Raw genomic sequence first — 20,326 nt, 5'->3', positions numbered from 1 at the left:
TACAATATTTTCGCGTTTTTTCCAGCGATGAAACCATTCTTCTGAAGCAATAAAATTTTCTACACCCATTTTTTTTGCAAGATCTTTTTTTTTTTGACGAAATATTGGTCCATTAATGCGAACATCATTTTTTCTAACATTAGTAGTTCATAATGATAATGCTTCAACCCTATCAACCTGTTCTTCTTTACCACTACGCATCTTCTTTATGCTTGGATTCTAATCTCTGGTCAGGTGACACTACTGAGGGTCTTCCTATTCGAACATTTTATAATGTTATATAAACTGTCATCATACTTACTGATTATTGTAAAATAGATTGTAAATATATGTTTTAAATAAATAAAAAAAAAAAAAATGCTTGGATTTTTATTAAGTGTAACTGAATTTTCTACTTCAATTCGCTTTTTTAATAACTTACATAATAACGGTTGGGAAATTTGTAGTTTTATAGCTGCTTCTTGCTGCCCCATTTTTGGTAAATTGTTGTAACGTTATAGTATTGAAATTTTTTCATTAATTGTTAAGTTATTTCTTTTTCGTTTTTCGCTCATTTTTACATATGTGCATCTCGCACTGATGCTTACAAACGTGATTACTGGCCGACGGGCAACAACTGTATTGTCTTGACGAACTAAAGGTAAATGTAGATAGATATGTGTAGACATTTTCATCTTTATTATGAGCCATTCGACGGAAAATTTTGTCATGTGTTAAATATTAGTTAAATATACTCGTACATATTGTTGATTTATGACCTCAAACGGCTCAAACTGATAACATTATGCGGCGTATTGATTACAAAAACCGACATAATTTACACATATAACTATATAAGTATAGAACCGGCCCGTACTTTTCGATAACAATAAACGATTGATATCATTAACCGTGATTACATTAAGCGGCGACCACTGTAGTTAAAATTGCAAAAAGCTACTTTTAAATAGTTTATACTTACAGTTCTCCCACTAAAAGCTTCCATTAATTCACTGAACTCCGTCGATGGAGTTATAAAAACAGAAGACGCTATGTCATTGGCCACATCAAGAAGTCTAAGTTTCATTTTCTCTGGAATTCTCTATAATATAAAATATATTTATTAATAACGATTGAAGCTTAAAAGCTTACTAAAATACAAAATTGAAATAAATTCTATAAAAAGTTTTCAATTATAAAATACAATTAGTAATTTTTAATTTTCAAAAAGTTTTTGTGATGATTTTGATTTATTAAAAACAACGGAAAACATTAAAATACAATTTGTTAAATTAAGAAAATTAATCTAAAACACTAGGTAATATTAATTATAGTCCGGCTCACAAAAGGTGATCGTTCCAGGTCGATGGATGGTGAATATTGTCGAAACCAGGGGGTTCTCTGTTTTTTAGTATGTATTGTTGGCGGTCTCATGAGCTATAATTAGATCACGGCAAATGGGTTTGATTGACAATCACTTATAAGAAACGGCCACAGGATTCGCTGAAGCCAGCGCTCACTTTTCGTGAGCCGCACTATAGTATTTTTTTTATATATAATATGCGTTTTTAATTTTAAGATTTTAAACAGAGAAATAAATGTATTTATTTTAAAATAATGTGTGTTTTTTCTCTGTCATCACTAGGGCTCGGATATTGTTGCACTAAAAATGTTATAAAATTGATTGCATTATTGCTGTGAAAAAACCCCAAAATTGCACTTAAAAATTGCAATAAAAAAATATTTTGTACCAAAAAAATATATTAAAAAATTATTTTATTTAATGGATTAAGTCATTTTATTAAGTAATATTATAAACTTTTATTAGGTAGGTTTTAAACGAGTAGATAATAAAAAAGATTCAAATTCAAATTCTCGTCAGTTGTCATTACAAATCTGGTAAATTGTCCGGTCTTCTTATTTTTTCAGAAACCTACAAATAATTTTATCAAAATTTAAAACTTTTTATTTAAACTATTTTTATTTTTTTTTAAAAAAAACTTTACCTTACCTTAAAAATTATTGCACTGTACTATAAGCGACTTCTTCAGGTTTTCAAACTCGAAGACCTTCGATTAGAAGACAACAAATTCTTGTAGATTGAAAAACTGCGCTCGACGTCGAACGAGGTTATTGGTGCATATTTAAAATAAATGAAGTGTTGAATAGATAATTCTTCTGGTAATCCATCTATTACAGTTGTTTCATCGATCAGTACCTATATTGGATATTTGTTAAAGAAATTCAAAACCTTTATTTTTCGCCAGGACGTTTTTAAAGTTTTCATTAATAAACTTGCCGGTGTTTCCTGATACTGAATTTAATTTGTCACTAACATTTCTGACTATTTCAATGCTTGTAGTTAATGGAAGTCCTTGATTTTCTAATTTGTCTATTGTGTCAGGTAAATATCCATAGTTTGTATGAATATATACTAAATCCGTTTCCAACGACGGATTATTCAATATTTTTTGAGCTTCTTTAATTGAAATAGCACCGTTTTGATTGAGCTCTAGTACGATATTTTTTATTTCTTGAAAATAGGTACAGTAATAAGAGGCAGCTCTTAGCCATGTACCCCAACGAGTAATAATAGGCTCAGGAGGTAATGGTACATTCGGGGCGCTATGACTCATCACCTTTCGGGAAAATAAATATGACGATTCGATTTTCATTTATATTACCAATATTCAGAGACTATCGACACAAAAGGCCCTCAATACGACAAGACGCCAAGGTTACTCAACAGTTATAAAATTTTCCATTGAACTGGTGGAATAAAGCGGACAGACCGGATAGGACTCAAAGTCGTGAATAGCACCTAATTTTAAGATGGCGGTATAAAAAACGAGTGACACGACTGCACATCGAGACCACCCCTTAGTTTATCTTCGGTACTACTGATGTCTGCCATAAAAACAGGCCGTCTCTCAAATATTTTTTTTTTTTTTTGCACACTCAACGCAATTTTGGAAATACTTACTTCTACCCATGGTTGGAATAAACAAGTTATTGCATATCGACAAAAATTGTTATCAACAGATACAAAATGGCTGCGAAAAGGGATACCACAAATCACAATATTTCTTATCGTGAAAAATACGCTGGCCTAAAAATGGCCCCGCATACATACTTAATTATTATTGGCTCCCTTAACGCAGCCATTTTTGTTTTTATCATCAAATATTTGATAGAGAAGAAGTATATATGCAATAATCTTGTGTATGTCAACCATGCTTCTACTATATTTTTTAAATTTAATAAAATATGATTTCAATTATTCAGCGACTACAGGGCTAGTGAATAGTGATTAAATGTGTAAAACTCACGATTTCAAATAATATATTCAATGTTGCCCGACGAACTATGATTAAGTGGCTTGATAATTGATATGAGCTCAGCACGGCAGTTTAATAGTACCACAGGAGCGCGATAGGTAGCGCCACCATTCGCCTGGAGGCCTGTTTTTCCTTTTTGTTACATATAAAATCATGAGGTGTATGTAGGATTTAGGATTTTCTTTATAAAATAACGTAAGATTTTGAAGTTGAAACTTACCTAGTGTTGAACCTGACTCATTGACTGATTGATTATTGTTTTATAATTTATATTTCAATATGGTTATTGAGTAAGAACTATTTTCAATAATTAAAATAATAGAATAGGAATATCTATTCCTACTATTCTTTCCTATTTCCTACCTACTATTTACATTTCACTAATATTTATATTTATCAATAAGTCAGTCAGGACTCAGGAGTCATGACACATTAAATTAGTAATATTAAAATATATCAATAACTTATTAACTAATAAATAAACATTTTTTTACATGTTCCTTGTATAATTATTAAAATAATGAAAAACTGACAATTATTAAGTAAGTATAAATAGTTATCTAAAAATAAAATTATAATGTATAAGTAAAATGTAGTATTATAAAATTAAAAATATTCTTTTTTATTGGTCAGGTACATCATTATTATATATATTATAATTTTGATTCCTTGGCTAGATTATTTTAAAAATTATAAACTAATTAAATTATAAAACTAGTAAGTCCTCAGGAGTATCATTATTAAATATATTTAATTCATTTATTTTTTCATTTTTCCCGAATTTCATGGTCGGAATTTTGGTGCTGGACGTTTTGCAATGGGTTTGGTCAAATATTTTGGAAGACCCGGAAAAATTGTTGAAACTGCCTCAGATTTTAAAATTGGAGTAGTTCTTTCTAATTGTTCTACTACATCTTCACATATTATAAAGTCATCATATATAATGATAGTGTCAGGGTCAAAATATAGAGAACTATGTAGTCTTTTTGTGTTAATTTTCTATCATCTGTAGGAATACTGTTATTCCAAACTTCTCGAGTTTTATCATCCTATGACAATCCTATGATTTATAATTTATATTAAATGATTTTATCAACACAATAATAAGTATAATTTATTGGTATATTAATATTATTGTATACCTATTTTAAATGGAAATCTCTATGAATTCAATTTATAAAAATCTATATAAGTAATAACATAGCAACACACACATATTTAGAAGGACCAATAAATAATCAACTTGAAAAATAAATAAAATTTAAATACCTTTGGTGAACTAAATAATGTTGTGGTTTTTTCATTACTCCGTTTTAATTTTTTTGACTCACTAGCATAACCTGTTTTACACCCAGGTACATAACATTTTTTCGGCATTGTTAAATTATTTTTATTTTCACAACTGAATATAGAAACAAGGTTTCAAACTTTAATGTTGTTTAAAATCATCAAAGTTATAGTAAGTTATCTTATTTAAACCATGAATCATGATCATTCAATTGCTTTTAAACTAATTCTATTACTAGTATTTACAAATAAATAAACTAATATTAGAAAATTGTATTTATTTATTTAAATTAATGTTCAATAACAACATTTATACCTATTTAGCATAATAGCATATTAGCTTGTTTTATACCTATAAAATAATACTATATTATTCCACCTATTTTATATTCATATTATAAACATAATGTTTAAATTTAAATATGTTTTTAAATATCTAATAATATATTTTTGTATAACAACCTAAAATAAAATAGACCTCCAGGCGAATAGTGGCGTACTCTGTTGAGAGATTTCCGAACTCCTGGTTTGCCGTACATTTTGGCATCCATTTTTTTACATTGTGAGATAGGGAAGTGGTATCACCTTATCTTCTCTGCATCGTGTTGTAATCTAATACTATCTTTAATCGTGGATAACAGATAACAGTAAACAGTAAACAGTAAACGATAAAAGCAGTGACACTATTACATTATAATATTACGGTACGTTAATTAATATAATACATAATTAAATATTACAAAATTAATCAGTTTTTGCTTTAGGTATTTGTTATATAAAATTATATAGGTACCTTCATTGTATATTATTAAATATTAACCAAATAACCAATTAATTTTTGTTTTTAACTACTTAATATTAATTTAAAAAAAAATTTAATTCACTTTTGAAACAGCTTATAATTATGATTTAGAAATAGTATTTGATTCACTTTATTAAGTTTAAGACGATTACGTCATTCGCTAATGATAAAACCTGCTTTCGAAAACACTCGTTCACAAAGAACAGGAGATCCTACCACACAACATTTTTTTTTAACAATCTTACTTAAATTGGGATAATTGTAACTATACTCTTTTAACCAACAAAAGGAATCATTTGCACGTGGTAATATGTTCTCATCAATGTACCTATTTACTTCAATGATTAATTTTGACGTATTTGTTCTCTCAGGTGTTAAAGTTGAAGCCTTTGAATCAAAGTTATCCCAAATACAATATTCATCTTTTTTCGACTATAGTACTTGTAATTGTAACTGAAGGTAATGATGTTTGGGTATTTTTTCTTATTTTTTGAGCAACTGCATTTATTAATTGTGTTTTTGTTTGTTCTCCTAGTGATTTTGATAAATAATAGTGTTTGAATTTCGGATCCAAAAAACGTTGCCTCGACTACAGATACTATCTTGTAGAACTTGAATAGTTATCTTTACTGAAGAATCAAATGGCTTATTTTTATACTTTTCACATACATCACTTAACCCTTTGTATAAAACAATAACCATAGAGACACGCATGTAGTTCTTGCTCTATATTATTTTTGTGACTTTGTCAAATTGTTTGAGTACAAGGCACAACTCTTTACATATTTTCCACTCTTCGGGTGTTAGAATATGTAAATCTGCATTTATTATTGTCACAGTGGCCTTTACAGTGGTTTCCAATTCAACAAATCTATCCAGCCTGTGGAATGTGGAATTTCGACGTGTAGCTGTATATAGTAATAGTTTTGTTGGTGTTTTCCCAGAGATTTCTTGGTAAAGTATTAGTTGATGGTTAACATTAGAACTTCGCTTAAAATTTCCCACTATTGTCTTTACAATATTTATTAAATTTAATTATATTTTAATACTTCTTGAACAATCAAGTTTAAGCTGTGAGCAAAGCACTTAAAGTGTTTTAATTGTAAATTGGTTGTTGTGCCTTTTATATATGTGGCATTATCAGAAACCACAAGTACAATTTTGTCGTTTAATTGCCATTCATCAATTATTGATTGATTGGTTGATTGTACTCAGATTCAAACTTGTGTATTTTTATTAAAAAGAGCACATTGAAGTAAGAGTGATTTTAAATTGAAATTTGGGTCAACATAATGAGCAGTAACAGCTAAAAACCTTGCATTATTTATAGAAGTCCAGCAGTCAGTAGTCAAGCATACCGAGATGGCTTCTTCTTGAATTTTTATTTTAGTTTCATTTAATAACTTTTCATTAGCCAAAGGCAATAAAGTGTTAGTTAGCTTGTGCCTTCTTGGTAGATTATAATTAGGGTTTAATAAATTAATTAACATTGTTTGATAAACATTAATTGTTTAAACCCTTCATCTTCTGTTAAATAAAAAAGACTGACAATCTAAATTAATTAATTTTAATAAATTATCATCCAATTGACTTTGGTATGTATGTTGGTAATTTTTCTTGGAATATAGTTAAATAAAGTATTTATTTTCTTACATTTTCTATTCATTAAAAAATTTGATACTAATTCAGAAGGATTATCAACATTTTCTTCCACGGTAAACCATCCGTTAACCACCGTGGGGTTCTCCCCAACCATACCTCGTGTTATCTCAACACGAGGCGGTTAAAGCACAGTAAATATGCCTGCCAATCCATTTATCTCCTCCCAGTTGAGGGTGCCATTGATCTTCCCTCGGATATAATCCTCTAACATCGCTTTTAAAGAGGAAGATGAATTAACCTAACCCGGTTGATCATCCAATGAGGGGGTGAACATCATATTCATTCACTTTTTATTTTCTCAAGAAATTATTTGAACAGTCCTTAAAAAAGCTCCACATGCCTCCACAGTAACATTTATTTGTAAAATCAATTTTTTTAATGTTAGGTTTAAATCGTAATTTATAAAAAAAAATCATAAACACTTTGAACTATCGATTTTGTTTGACGCCTATATTACTTGTGTCTAATTCAATGAACACATTTCTAAATGTGTTTGTCTTCCTTTATCTTGTCGGTTGTATACACAAAACCTTTGTCGAGCAACTGCTGGTTATCCTTCTAATTTAAAACAAATTGAAGTTGATTGTTATTTACTTCTTAAAGTACCGAATGTTAGAATCGAATTGACGAGTAACGCAGGTAAACCACGGTTTTCGGTGGTGGATAATGAGATATTCTTTTGATAGCATGTACACAAAAGAATCAGTAATGGATCGTGTCCTATATCCTTTTTCCAAAACAATTTATATAATTTATTTAATAATTTAATTTTATAGTTATGAATTAAAAAATTAACAACCTATCATACAATTTGATGTCCAAAACTGATTCAAATGTTGTAGGCGGCCTTAAGGTTTTCAGTTTTGACGAAACACATCCGCAACTGAATGAAATTACAGAATCATTATCAACGTATCTTGAAGATTCTGTAACAAAAAATTTAGTCTGCTCAGCGTTTGTTGATCCTACAGTAAAAGAAAAGAAATTGGTTTAAGGTATACGCACATTATAAGTAATTGTGCATCTTAGTATCGTACCAGTTATAGTTCAAATTAAGGGATTTTTTCACAATCAATATGATTCCAGCGGCTCGTGGTTCACAGGAGCTGCACCGGTGGTTAGATTAGGTCAAACAGTACGAGTCCTTACGAAACTACAACTAGAGCTTTCAATTTAAAGCCCACCGTACACTTTGATACGCTCTGCTAACGATTATTAAATAAATATTAATAGATTTTGCTGTACCCTGGTGGTGAATACCATGAACTACTATTGTGCGTGCTGTGATCCATAGGCATTTAATAATTTACAATTAAACTCAACCAGTTTACTATTATACTGGTATAATGTCTATGATTATACATATCTACTTATTAAGTACTTATAAAATTTTATTGTGCCAAATATATATAGACAAATATTATGATTTATTATAATTAATAAAATAAAAAATATATTATGAGTAAAAATGTATCACTACATTTGTAATTTGTTGTATAATATTTTGTAATATTATATAAAATATGTGTATATACCTATTGTATCTAAATTTCAATTTTTTTACACCTATATTTTATTTTGAAAAATTCAGTATTAAAATACAAATACATTTATACTAAATATTAGAAGTAAATGTTTAATTGGTAACCATTCGGTTAGATGCTGACTTACCGCCCTAACTACTATTTAAATTTTATTTAATTTAATTAATTTTTTGGTAATGTTGAGGGTTAAATGATCTTTTGTTAGTTTGTAACAAACTTTAATATGTTGTAGTTCATCATGTTGAACTAAATATTTCCAATAGTCGAAATTTATGCGCACTTCATGATTGATACAAGAACACCAAGACATGATCGCCTAACTGGTTTTCTTGTTGTTTTGAAGTATATGTATCCAAGTCAACAAGGCCATCAACGCGCAGAGTAAATTTATTAAAATTCACTGAAGGCGAAAATGACATCTCATCTACAAGTAAGCATACTTAAAGCTGATTTAAAATTATTTTTTTATATGACAAAAATCGTCATTATGCTCTGCATTTTTGATATGTTTTGATTTTTCTTCGAGCATTTGAAAAGTACTAGTCTGAAATCAGTAAGCTGGTTTTAATTATTTTATACAACGTTAAAAAGTTATAGTTTATGTTATAAGTAATATGTTTCACTTATGCATTATTTGATATAAAGCGGGAATTTTTATTTTAATCAAAATATATTCTTAAACAAAATTAGTTTTGATATCTTATACAATGACCGGATTGGACTGAACATGCTTTAAAGCACATTTTGATAGCTTCTTGCTACTTTCCTAGAAGGTCCTTAATTAGGCTGATGAATTTGGAAATCAATCAAAATATATTAATTTTCATTAAATATTTATAATCCAAAATTTCATATTTTCATCCATTTATGAAAAAAAAATATTTAAATTATTATAAATTATTATTATTATTTTAATAATTATCATATAATAAATAACTAATAAGTATCTGCATTTATTCATTTAGGTAGATCACTATAAAAACATAATTTTTATGTTGATACCTATTAATGTCCTGGAATACCAATTATCTGTGTTAATATATTTTTAAATTTAAATTACCAATGGCTTAAGAGAAGTTTGAATATTAATATATATATATAAATGTAAGTTTAGAAATTAAAATTTAAAAATATGTTGTCTGAATATTTATTTTCATTGTTTAATTTATTTATAATTCTTAATACGTTCTTCTGGACCAAAGGGTGAGAGTCGGTGGGGTGGCGGAATTTAAGGTTGGCCAGGAAAAAAAATTTTATATTTTGACTAAAGAATTATACCACCAGAAACTAACTCTCCAGTCCCTAGCCACCACATTAATCCAGCTAAAAGACAGAATTAAAGAATTATCAATCGATTCCTTAATCATACCAAAGTTGGGCTGTACCTTAGATCAGGGGTGGCCAACCGGTCGATTGCGAGATGAATTCAAGTCGATCGGGACACCATTTCGCATTTTCTTAAATTTTTGAACAATTTGTGGATCTTTGTATATCCCACGAATATAAAAGTTAGATTTAGAAAAAGGGCAATAAATAACTATGAAAAACAAGATTATACACTGATATCTATTAAGTATCGTATTGTAGGATGGATAGCCCGCATTACTTCCAATTAATGGCCTTTATCGCCTTCGTATAAACTGATAAATCGAACCAGTCTGCAATGACAGTTACAATAAATATAATAAATATATACATATATACCTAGTATAAATTAATATTATCTTATTCTAGTATTGCGCTTCAAGTTATAACACATTTTAGTTTAATTCTACGATCAGTTGTTCATAGTATCGCATTCGTGACTCGTGTATCGTGTGTGTGAATTGTATGTATCAAATGCGCACATAGAATTATTTTCTAATACAATCGTATCAACATGAGCAAAAGAGCCAAAACATATCACTTTAACGAAAAGTGGGAAATAAACTACTTCTTTACTATGGTGAGTGAAAAATGTTGTTGTTTAATTTTCAATACTTCTGTTGCAATGCCAAAAAAAAAAAAATTTAGAGAGGCATTTCAACACAATGCATGGCAAGTACGAAAATGATTATCCGCTTAATTCCACCGAGAGAAAGCAAAATTGTATGAACTGAAATGTGGCCTAATTGCTCAGCGTAACATATTTTTAAAACCACAAAATCAATCAAGATCTGCAACTATCGCTTCCTTTATTGTAAGTCATAAAATAGCGGTAAAATGTAAACCTTTTTCAGACGGTGAATTCATAAAAAGTGTCTTGGAAGAAATAGCAGATCCTTTGTTTGAAAATACCAAGAATAAGGTAGAAATAAAAAAAGCAATCCTTGATTTACAACTATCTCGAAACACTGTAATGCGACGAATTGAAAAATCGAGCCAAAACGTAACAGAGCAGTTACAAATCGACATTGATCGGTGTGTTACATTTTCATTACAAATTGATGGAAGCACTGACGTACCTGACACAGCTCAACTAATTATTTTTATAAGAATGATAATGAATGATTTTACATAAAAGAGGAATTACTTTGCATGATTTCGTTAAAAGGAAGAACCAGAGGTCTTGATATTTTTAACAGTTTTAAGGAGAGGGTCACTTTGATGAAATTGCCACTTTTCAAATTGGTGTCAATAACTTCCGATGGAGCAGTAGCAATGACAGGACGCAATAACGGGTTCATTGCTTTATGTAAAAAATATGATGATTTTCCTGACTTTCTGAGCTACCATTGTATTATTCATCAGCAAGTTTTAGCCAGCAAGAGGCTCAATACAAAAGACGTGATGGATACGACCTTCAAAATAGTAAATTCTATCCAAGGAAAACCTCTTCAAAGACGTCTATTTAAAATGCAAAATGAAAACAAGGAAGTAGATTTAATTTTGCACACGGATGTAGGATGGCTAAGTAGAAGTAGATTTCTTCAAAGATTTCGTGATTTATTGGATGATATTGTTCAATTTTTGGAAGATAGAGGTGATAGTTTTCCTCAAATTCGTGATGTTAATTGGCTTTGTGATTTAGCGTTTTTAGCAGATTTCACTGGACATTTAAGTGATTTAAATTTGAAGTTACAAGGAAAAAACATAATAATCATTGATTTAATAAGCTGTATTTCGGCATTCAAGGCAAATGCATTGATTCTTATTAGAGATCTTGAGAAAAAAAATGTACAACGATTTTCAAACTTAGAAGACCATACTCGAAAATATCCCAACGTTGTTTTCGATTCGAAAAATTATGTGATAAAAATCAAAGCCGTTATTGATGATTTTGATGTAAGATTCAATGATTTCAAAAAACCTGAAGATGTGATCCCATTTATCAGTTTTCCATTTAAAGAGGACTTAAATACCCAGATGACTGCAAAAAAAGCAGCACAGTTGTTTCAAATTGACGAAGTATCTTGTAACGTCACAGCATTTTTTGCAGTAATATTATCAATGTCATAAACATACCTGTACCTATGTACCATTAATAAACACACCTTATCTATATATTGTTATGAATATCGCGCGCTAATGAAGAAATGACCGCAGTGCTATGCAATAAATGTTCCCCGTCCCCCCCCCCCCGTCATCATGCAGTGTTCGTCATCGACGTGCCGCGGTTGCCCGCCGCCCGTCACCTCCGGCGTTTTTGTCGCGTCCGTCGGTGCACTCGCCGCAGTGCAGTTATCAAAATTCCACATTATTGTAAAAGTCCGCAATACACCTACCCTGAGCTTCCCCACCTCAACATCTCAACTATCAACATCGGCCACCGTCCAGCCAGCTCCGTCGGACTGCCGACACTACCTTTTCCAACGCCACTTGCACCAGTCGTGGCTCTTTTTTGTTCGCTCAGCCTCACCGTTAACTCAGCTGTCCAGACCACGTGTCCACACAAGCACATATATACCCGGCGAAGTTCGTTTTTCTTCCCTCAACATCGCTGTGTCCACACCATGATGGGCTAAACGTCACCACGGGCTCGATGTCGGGCGAAGCAACCTTCAGCCCCTGACCGATGCAGATGGGCCCTGTCGACCGCGTGTGTGTCGACGGCCATCTGGCCAGCCCATCGCAGCCGTCGGTCAACCGTCAGCAGCCTCGTCGTCCATCAAATAATATTGTAATGTATTAAAATACACCCCCCCCCCATATCCCTTTTTATTTGCGTTAGGATAACTTTTTAATATGTGTCAACTGTTGCGCCTGGCGCAGTTCTCTTTTTGTTACCTCCCATCCTTACCGTCCTTAGCGATATGCCGGGCGGTAACCCTATGGTTGGCGAAGTAAAATTTAATATAAAAATAATTTGTGTTCCGCCGAACTTTGTGGGCTGATCCGTGGGTTCGCTCAGTCCAAAACAAATATATATATTCTTTACCTAATTCCCGTCCCACTTTTATTATACTCACATGACTGCCATGTGCCAACATTATTATGTATGCCATATTATTACAAAATTATTATGTGTTAAACGTATGTGTCCAAATTATATACTCTTTTGTAACAATTGCCATAAGGCGACAATTATTATCTTTTTCGAAATTGCCAGTTTATTATTATTATTATTATTCACAAATATCTATTATTGCACGTTGTGCATCATTGTAAAATACAATACCTCTGATTACCCTAACTTTCTTTCGTTATTTAATTTATATTTTTTTTTATATATTATGTCTTCTTTTCCCCCTTTTTAAATAAATCTTTGGTGTTCATTCGCCACTGCGTGTACAAATCCTATGAGCTCCACCGACTTAGCCTTCGGGCTAACACGCCGTGCGGCTCATAGGTCACGACCGAAGTGTTCCCCTTTGGTCGTGGGTAGCTTTTGGTAGCCTAGCAAACTACCAAATTCTTACAATCTCTTGAGGATGAGATGATCAATATGCGATGCAACGTGTACTTAAAAGCTAGATCGTCAGAAAATAACTTTTGGCACTTGGTGAGCAAAGAAGAATTTCCCAATTTAAGACAATGTGCTGAGTCAGTATATTCCTGCTTTGAGTCGACATACCTATGTGAATCGGCCTTTTCATACTTGCTTCAAACCAAAAGTAAGGCCCGATCACGTTTGACTGATATGCATTCTGAAGATAGCTTGAGATTAGCATTGTCATCATACACCCCAGAGTTTGTGAAATTATCAAATCAAATGCAAGCACAAACATCTCATTGAATGATTAAATAAACATAATAATAGTAATAATAATAAAAGTAGTAGTATAGTTATAGTAGTAAATAGTAATAAGTTAAAAATAATAATTTGTAATCAAATATATTAAAATACGTGTACTGTTATAGTGTTAAACTGTGAATTTATATTGTAAATAAAAAGTAATAAAATAAGTGTAACACGCCTGTACATATAATATACTTTTTGTTTATTTACAACCTTTTTTTTTTTTTTGGTCGATCGCGACCACTTAGAAAAACTCGGAGGTCGATCGCAGGTCTATCAAAGTTGGCCACCCCTGCCTTAGATGGACTAAATTAGTATCAGGTCCACGGACTATTAAAAACTACATTTAACGGTAGTGATGACCTCCAGTTGAAAATTTTAGTTTGCGATCCCGAAAACGTAAGATTTCATTATTATTATACATTAAACATTTCTATACATTATACCAACTGCAATAAATGAAATATTAAAACATGTTACTTATGTAGTTTCAGATACCATCTCACCATCTGGCCCCAATGGAGGAAAAACGTATGGACTTTTTTGATGTTTCGACGAATTCTGCAGCAGTATTGTATATTTTACCCGTTGAATAACGTGCGCGTCGACCAACAAATTGTTTCAAAAATGTTTAACAAACAAACTTTTAACACCAGAGTAGTTTCATTGTTTTTATATTCAAATTTGTATCAATATATAACACTTTTAACGTTTAGTTAAATTGTATTTTACTTCAATGTATATTTTTACAGGTTGTGGGCGACGGTGCGCCTAGGACAGGTCGTCCGTCTAAGTGACAATTTTATAATATGGGTAATACAGGGCGATGATGTGAAATTTTTTCACTTTGGAAGCCCAAATTAATAACACGGCAGCGATGGGCCTCGAATCAATAATTTGGGCATTTCCAAAGTCTGAGATGATTCACTTTGCCGCATTTTCGTCATAGGTCAGATCGCAGTTGGCCGACAATATACGACGGTATAAAATAGTGGTGTGCAACCCAACTATGTGAGTTGATAATTTAATTAAATTTACTTGCTAATGTGTAATAATCATGAATTACATTTTACAATGAAATGTTATAAGTAATAATTTTTGTTCATTTATAAAATGTCGTAGACCCACTCAAGCTATGATGGTCATAGACAAGTGGCCCCGAGGCAGTGTCAATAGTCGTATTCAGCCTTATACAAACGCCCTAGCACATCTCGAGGCAATACAATTCGTGGTCATGGAGGTCGTCTGAGGGGACGTGGGCATAGTGGACACGGTCACCCTGTTGGATATAGTGGACGTCATGTTGAACATACATCATCCATACCGTCCACATCAATTTATTCGAATGCGTTAGACACGATAGGGCGTACCGTAACGACGATTGTATCAGTCGGTTAGTTTCAACAGTATAATATTTTAAAAACTTGATTGTATAGTTAAGAATGTTTAAGTACAAAATAAAAATGCTGGGATTTAACGAGTTAAAAGTTAAAATTAAGTTAAAACGTTAAGTTAATTAACTTGTATGTACTATGTGTGTATGTGTTTAATGATAGTAACTAGTAAGTTATTGTGAAGTTGATCACATTATTATATTCCATTATGTTAGCTATATAGACTTATAAGTGTATAATTTTTTAAAATATTTTTACTTAATTATATTAAATAGGTGAACTTGATAGTGATTCCAATATTTCTGGTACATCTACTATCGATGTTATGGAAGTTACACCATCATATTCATTTTGTAAAGATGCAGTAGCTCCATTGTTTTATGATGAAGAATGTGAGCATGTTTTCAATGATAGTAAGTTATTTTGATATTATACTTTATATTCCATTATATTATACACTTAAAAAATCATATAATGTTTTTAAATTTGTCTACTTAATTTAATTACCTAGATGAATTTGATGGTAATTCTAATGTTCCTAGTCCATCTATTGTTGATGTTATGGAAACATTCATAGATGTAACTACACCAACAAAGATGAGTAATAATTTTGATATTTCTGGACCATTAAACACTGATGTTATGGAAACTTCCAATTTGGATATTCAAGTACCAATAACTCCAAAAATAATGATGAATACTACAAAAAAATTCACGTAATTAATATTATTATTATTATTTTTTTTTTTATGACACTTTATTAATTTAGTTATTGTTATTATTTACTAATGCGTTCTACAGGGAAAGAAAATCGGTATTTGGTGATTTTAAAGCTGATGATTTGAATACTCCAAGAAAACGCAAACGATATAGGGATATATCACAACAAACAGTATCCAATTACAAATGTAGAGTGAAATTGTTGTATAATAAGAATATGTGGTTGAACAATAAAGTTAAACATTTATGCCAATTGATCGATCATCTCAAAGAAGAGAGCAAAATTTCAGATAACTGCTTCTGTGTCCTCAAGGTAAGTGACAAAAGTAAAATAAATCAGAAATGACGACATATATAGTGATTGTTTAAAAATGTTCACCAATTTTTTTCCTTTTGATGAAATTTCCATATAGCAAAATGATTTTTGAGAACCATGACCTTCATTGTTATTCATGTTAATTTTGTTCAACTAATTCCTCTATAATATAAATTTTTTTTGCTCCCTTAGAGACTGTTGAATAGAATTTTCACTGTCCTAAGAAAAATAATGAAAAAATGGTTTACAAAAAAAATAAATAAATAAATAAACTATCTAATATCATAATATATAGTATTTACAGTCTTGAAATGTATTTAATAATTCCGAAGCATAAAAATAGAGTGATCATACATAAAAAAAACACTGTATGTAATCTCCCTTTTTTTTTTAAATATTGTTTATTGACAACTTTATTAAGAAATTGAAGATTTTCATATTTGTAATAATTGTATCTACTACATATAGTTTATATTATAACTAGAGATTGTTTATCGACAACTATACATCATGTACAAATATTTTTGAATAATGTGTGGTTCATGATAAAAATATCAGCTTGTACAAACTAATTATATATTATATTCATTTTATGTACAATGTACATTGTAACATTGTACATAGTTAAAATAAAATAAAGAATAATTTACAAATTATACAAGTGTTTATTTATTTATTGTTTACTACCTCATAGAAAATATGAGATATCTGCTAGTATGTTAAATTGAATTTCATTTTTAGGAGTCTTCTTACATCACAGAGAGAAATGGTTTTGAAACAATTAAATCGTCATACGGAGAAATAAATTTCACCAGAGCTTCGAGCATTTGCTTTGACCCTAATTTTTATTTAGCTGCAGCGTATAGGTACCCAAGACAAGCTTTTAATAAACGTCTTCTACATTCATCAAAATTACGCAAATGGTATGCTGTAGTTGATGGTACACCTGGTTTTACTAAAGAGTCAATAAATGCAATTCAAATTAAAGTAGCAGAAATAAAATCAAAAAACAAAACTTTAGTGTGTGGTATGATGGTGGACGAAATCAGTATTAAGGAGGGCACACATTTTGATGGTACAAGAAACCAAGGTTATATAAGTTATGAAACTGGCCTTAAGATGGCCTTATGATACATAATATGCACTTCCATTAGCAAAAGAGGCTCTTGTAATTATGATTGTTGCTCTGAATTCTAATTGAAAAATTCCAATTGGCTATTTTCTTTTAAATGGTTTATCTGGATCAGAAAAAGCTAATTTAATAAATACAGCCCTAACTATGGTTTACGATACTGATGTGCTTGTAAAGACCTTAACATTTGATGGAGTTGCATCAAATATTTCAATGGCTACTACGTTAGGGGCTAAACTTTATTCTCCAAATACGAAAACGTTTTTTTTTGCACCCAATAATCAAGGAAAACATTTACATTTTATTGGATCCATTCCACATACTCAAGTCTTGTAGAAATACATTTGGGGATCGGAAAATATTGTACGAAAAAGATGGAATAGAAATAAAACGGGAATTACTGAAAGAACTAGTCAATTTACAGGAAAGTGCTCAATTACACTTAGCCACCAAAATTAGGTCAAGGCATATTATAGACTACCACAAAGAGAAAATGAAGGTCAAGCTCGCAGCTCAAACATTGAGTGAAAGTGTGGCTAAGGCTTTGACTTATTCCACAAAACGGAAGATCGCTGACTTTGAAGACTCTGGTGCTACTTCTGAGTTTTGTCAAAGAATAAATAATATTTTCGATGTTTTAAACACCAGAAATTTTTTAGGCAAAACTACATTTAAAAGGTCAATCTTCTACTGAGCACCTATCAAATATACAGACAAAAGTATTTGATAAACAGACCAATACACATCAGCTTATACCCATAATAAATTCTGGAAAAAGAACTGGTTTTAATGGTCTGATAGTATGCCTAAAAAGTCTTGGTAAGTTAATAGATAATGTCCTAAAGACCAATCAATTGGAATTTCTATTAACTTATTAGATTTTCTTAAACCATTTGGAAACGTTTTTTTCGGCAATCAGATCGCGAGGTGGATTCTGTGACAACCCTACTGTAAGCCAATTTGAAATCGAACATAAAAGATTATTGATACATAATGAAATAGTTACATCTTCACAGGCTAATTTCATATCTCAAGACACGACCGAAACACTGTCAACCACTAGTGCTTTCAAGAAAACTAATTTGGAATCTAACTGTTTGGACCTTGTTTGTGCTGCTGGGACTGATGAAGATAAAACTGTTTCAAAGTTTTTGACATTACAAAGTTCTCCACATACATCATATTTAATGGACGTAGCTCAATTCATAGATAGGCGGGACTATAACAAAAATATTAAAAAAAAAAAAAATTAATTGCTTGGATTGTGTGAAAGTTTTGTCTGAAACAAATTTAAATCAAATGTCATTTATTAATATAAAAAACAGAGAATAACTTATAAAGCCTACCAATGACGTGACTGAGCTTTGTAGAATTGCTGAAAATGTATTCTGAACTCATCAAACAATTTATACAACAGTTGATGCAAGAAATATAAGAGAAACATTTATATTAAAATCATTTTCGAAGATTAACATCAATAAATACTTCCTAAGCTTGTCCAATCATATATATGATCAAGATCCGATAAATAATCATTTAATACAAATTATCAAAGAAATTTTCAAAACTTATTTTAATATAAGAATCCATCATTTCAACCAATCAAGTAGTCAACCTAAAAAAAGAATAAGAAATAATATAATAATAAGAATAATTTTACAAAACTTGTACATTTCCGACATCAATAATATAGAAATTTACATACCTAGTTATAATAATTATAAATCAATGATTAATGTTTATAAAATTTTTTACAAATAAAATATGTTTTTTTTATTCATATAAATAAGAATGGATTATAAATTTGCAGAAAAACTTTAAATTTTTCCTTTAAAATTAAGTGATTCAGTTTTAATACTTTATAGTTTAAAATGTAATAATTCTTACTAATGTTACTAATGTAACAATGAAATACTCTTACAAGACAAAAATAAAAATAATATTGGTTATTTTAATTATTAGGTATTTTTATTAAAAAAATGCAGCCATATACAGCCTGTTCCTCACATATCTACAGCTGAACCGTAATTAGGTTCACCAAGTATTAACTCAGGAGGACAATGCCATAATGTTACAACACTATTAGTATAACTGCAAAACATTAGTAATAATAGATTAAACATAGGTACAACAAAATATTATCATATTATAACGTGACAATAAATGACGGTGCGTTCACACTTGTGAGTCGTGAAATAACAAAATTTGATTAAATATTAATTAATCTATGATATGATTCAACTCGGTGTACGAGTAATTTTAAGGTTAATCACTCGCGCGTTAGACTATCAAAAGTCAAAACGATTCTGACAATAATAGTCATAACGCACTAACGCAGTAATGCTGCGGCAACGATAATAATTGATTACACAAAATCAAAAATATTGATATTATTAATATTACAGATAATATTATTTTTTATGTAATGTGTGTACGCGTGTGAGATATTAGGCCGGTCTATACCAAGATCTAGAACAGTCATGCCCAACCCGCGGCCCACGGGCCACATGTGGCCCGCCAAGGTATTCCATTTGGCCCGTTACAAATTATTAAAACAAAACAAAATATTCCAAAAAAAGTAAAATTATTACAAAATACGATTTTAATTAATTTATAAATAAAAAATAAAAATAAAAAGTAAATAAAAATGTTTTTAATGTGAAATTTGAACTTGTGTTTCGTTTACTAATAATGAAAAATCTGTTTGGAATTTAGTTGTTCCAATCCTCAAAATTGAATGAAGGTGTTTATCCATAAGTCGCGATCTATGAACTGATTTTGTTTGTTTTATCCGTGAAAATATTTGTTCACATATATATGTCGAGCCAAATATAGTTGCCATCTTCATCATAATGTCTCTCAAAGCAGGGAAATCTTCGTGTGAAAGTGTTGAATAAAATTTTAAAATATCATTTAGATTTATCACCAATCCAATATGTACCTCCATATTATATTGTAACCTACTATGTGTAACTAAATTATATTAAGATTAAG

General features: G+C 30.4%; 2 protein-coding genes across 2 annotated transcripts; both read left to right on the top strand.

Annotated features, from left to right (window-relative positions):
• The first annotated feature begins 11,129 nt into the window (after nt 1–11,129).
• LOC126548867 (general transcription factor II-I repeat domain-containing protein 2A-like) lies at nt 11,130–12,050 on the top strand. Its single transcript, XM_050209846.1, has one exon. The coding sequence runs from the start codon at nt 11,130–11,132 to the stop codon at nt 12,048–12,050; it is 921 nt and encodes a 306-aa protein (XP_050065803.1).
• A 3,259-nt stretch (nt 12,051–15,309) lies between these two features.
• LOC114131506 (uncharacterized) lies at nt 15,310–16,312 on the top strand (the record flags this gene model as incomplete). Its single annotated transcript, XM_027996741.2, has 4 exons — nt 15,310–15,325; nt 15,440–15,556; nt 15,676–15,880; nt 15,966–16,312. Coding segments are annotated over 4 exons (603 nt in total), but the record flags the coding sequence as incomplete, so codon positions are not given.
• Nucleotides 16,313–20,326: the final 4,014 nt, after the last annotated feature.

The sequence above is a fragment of the Aphis gossypii genome, unplaced genomic scaffold (genome assembly GCF_020184175.1).
Source record: "Aphis gossypii isolate Hap1 unplaced genomic scaffold, ASM2018417v2 Contig00619, whole genome shotgun sequence".
Taxonomy (NCBI): domain Eukaryota; kingdom Metazoa; phylum Arthropoda; class Insecta; order Hemiptera; family Aphididae; genus Aphis; species Aphis gossypii.
Note: the sequence above shows the minus strand (reverse complement) of the source record. Positions and strands in the feature narration are given on the sequence as shown.

What these genes read in the sequence shown, in the direction of transcription:
- LOC126548867 (XM_050209846.1), top strand. Translation starts at nt 11,130, where the DNA reads ATGATTTCGTTAAAAGGAAGAACCAGAGGTCTTGATATTTTTAACAGT.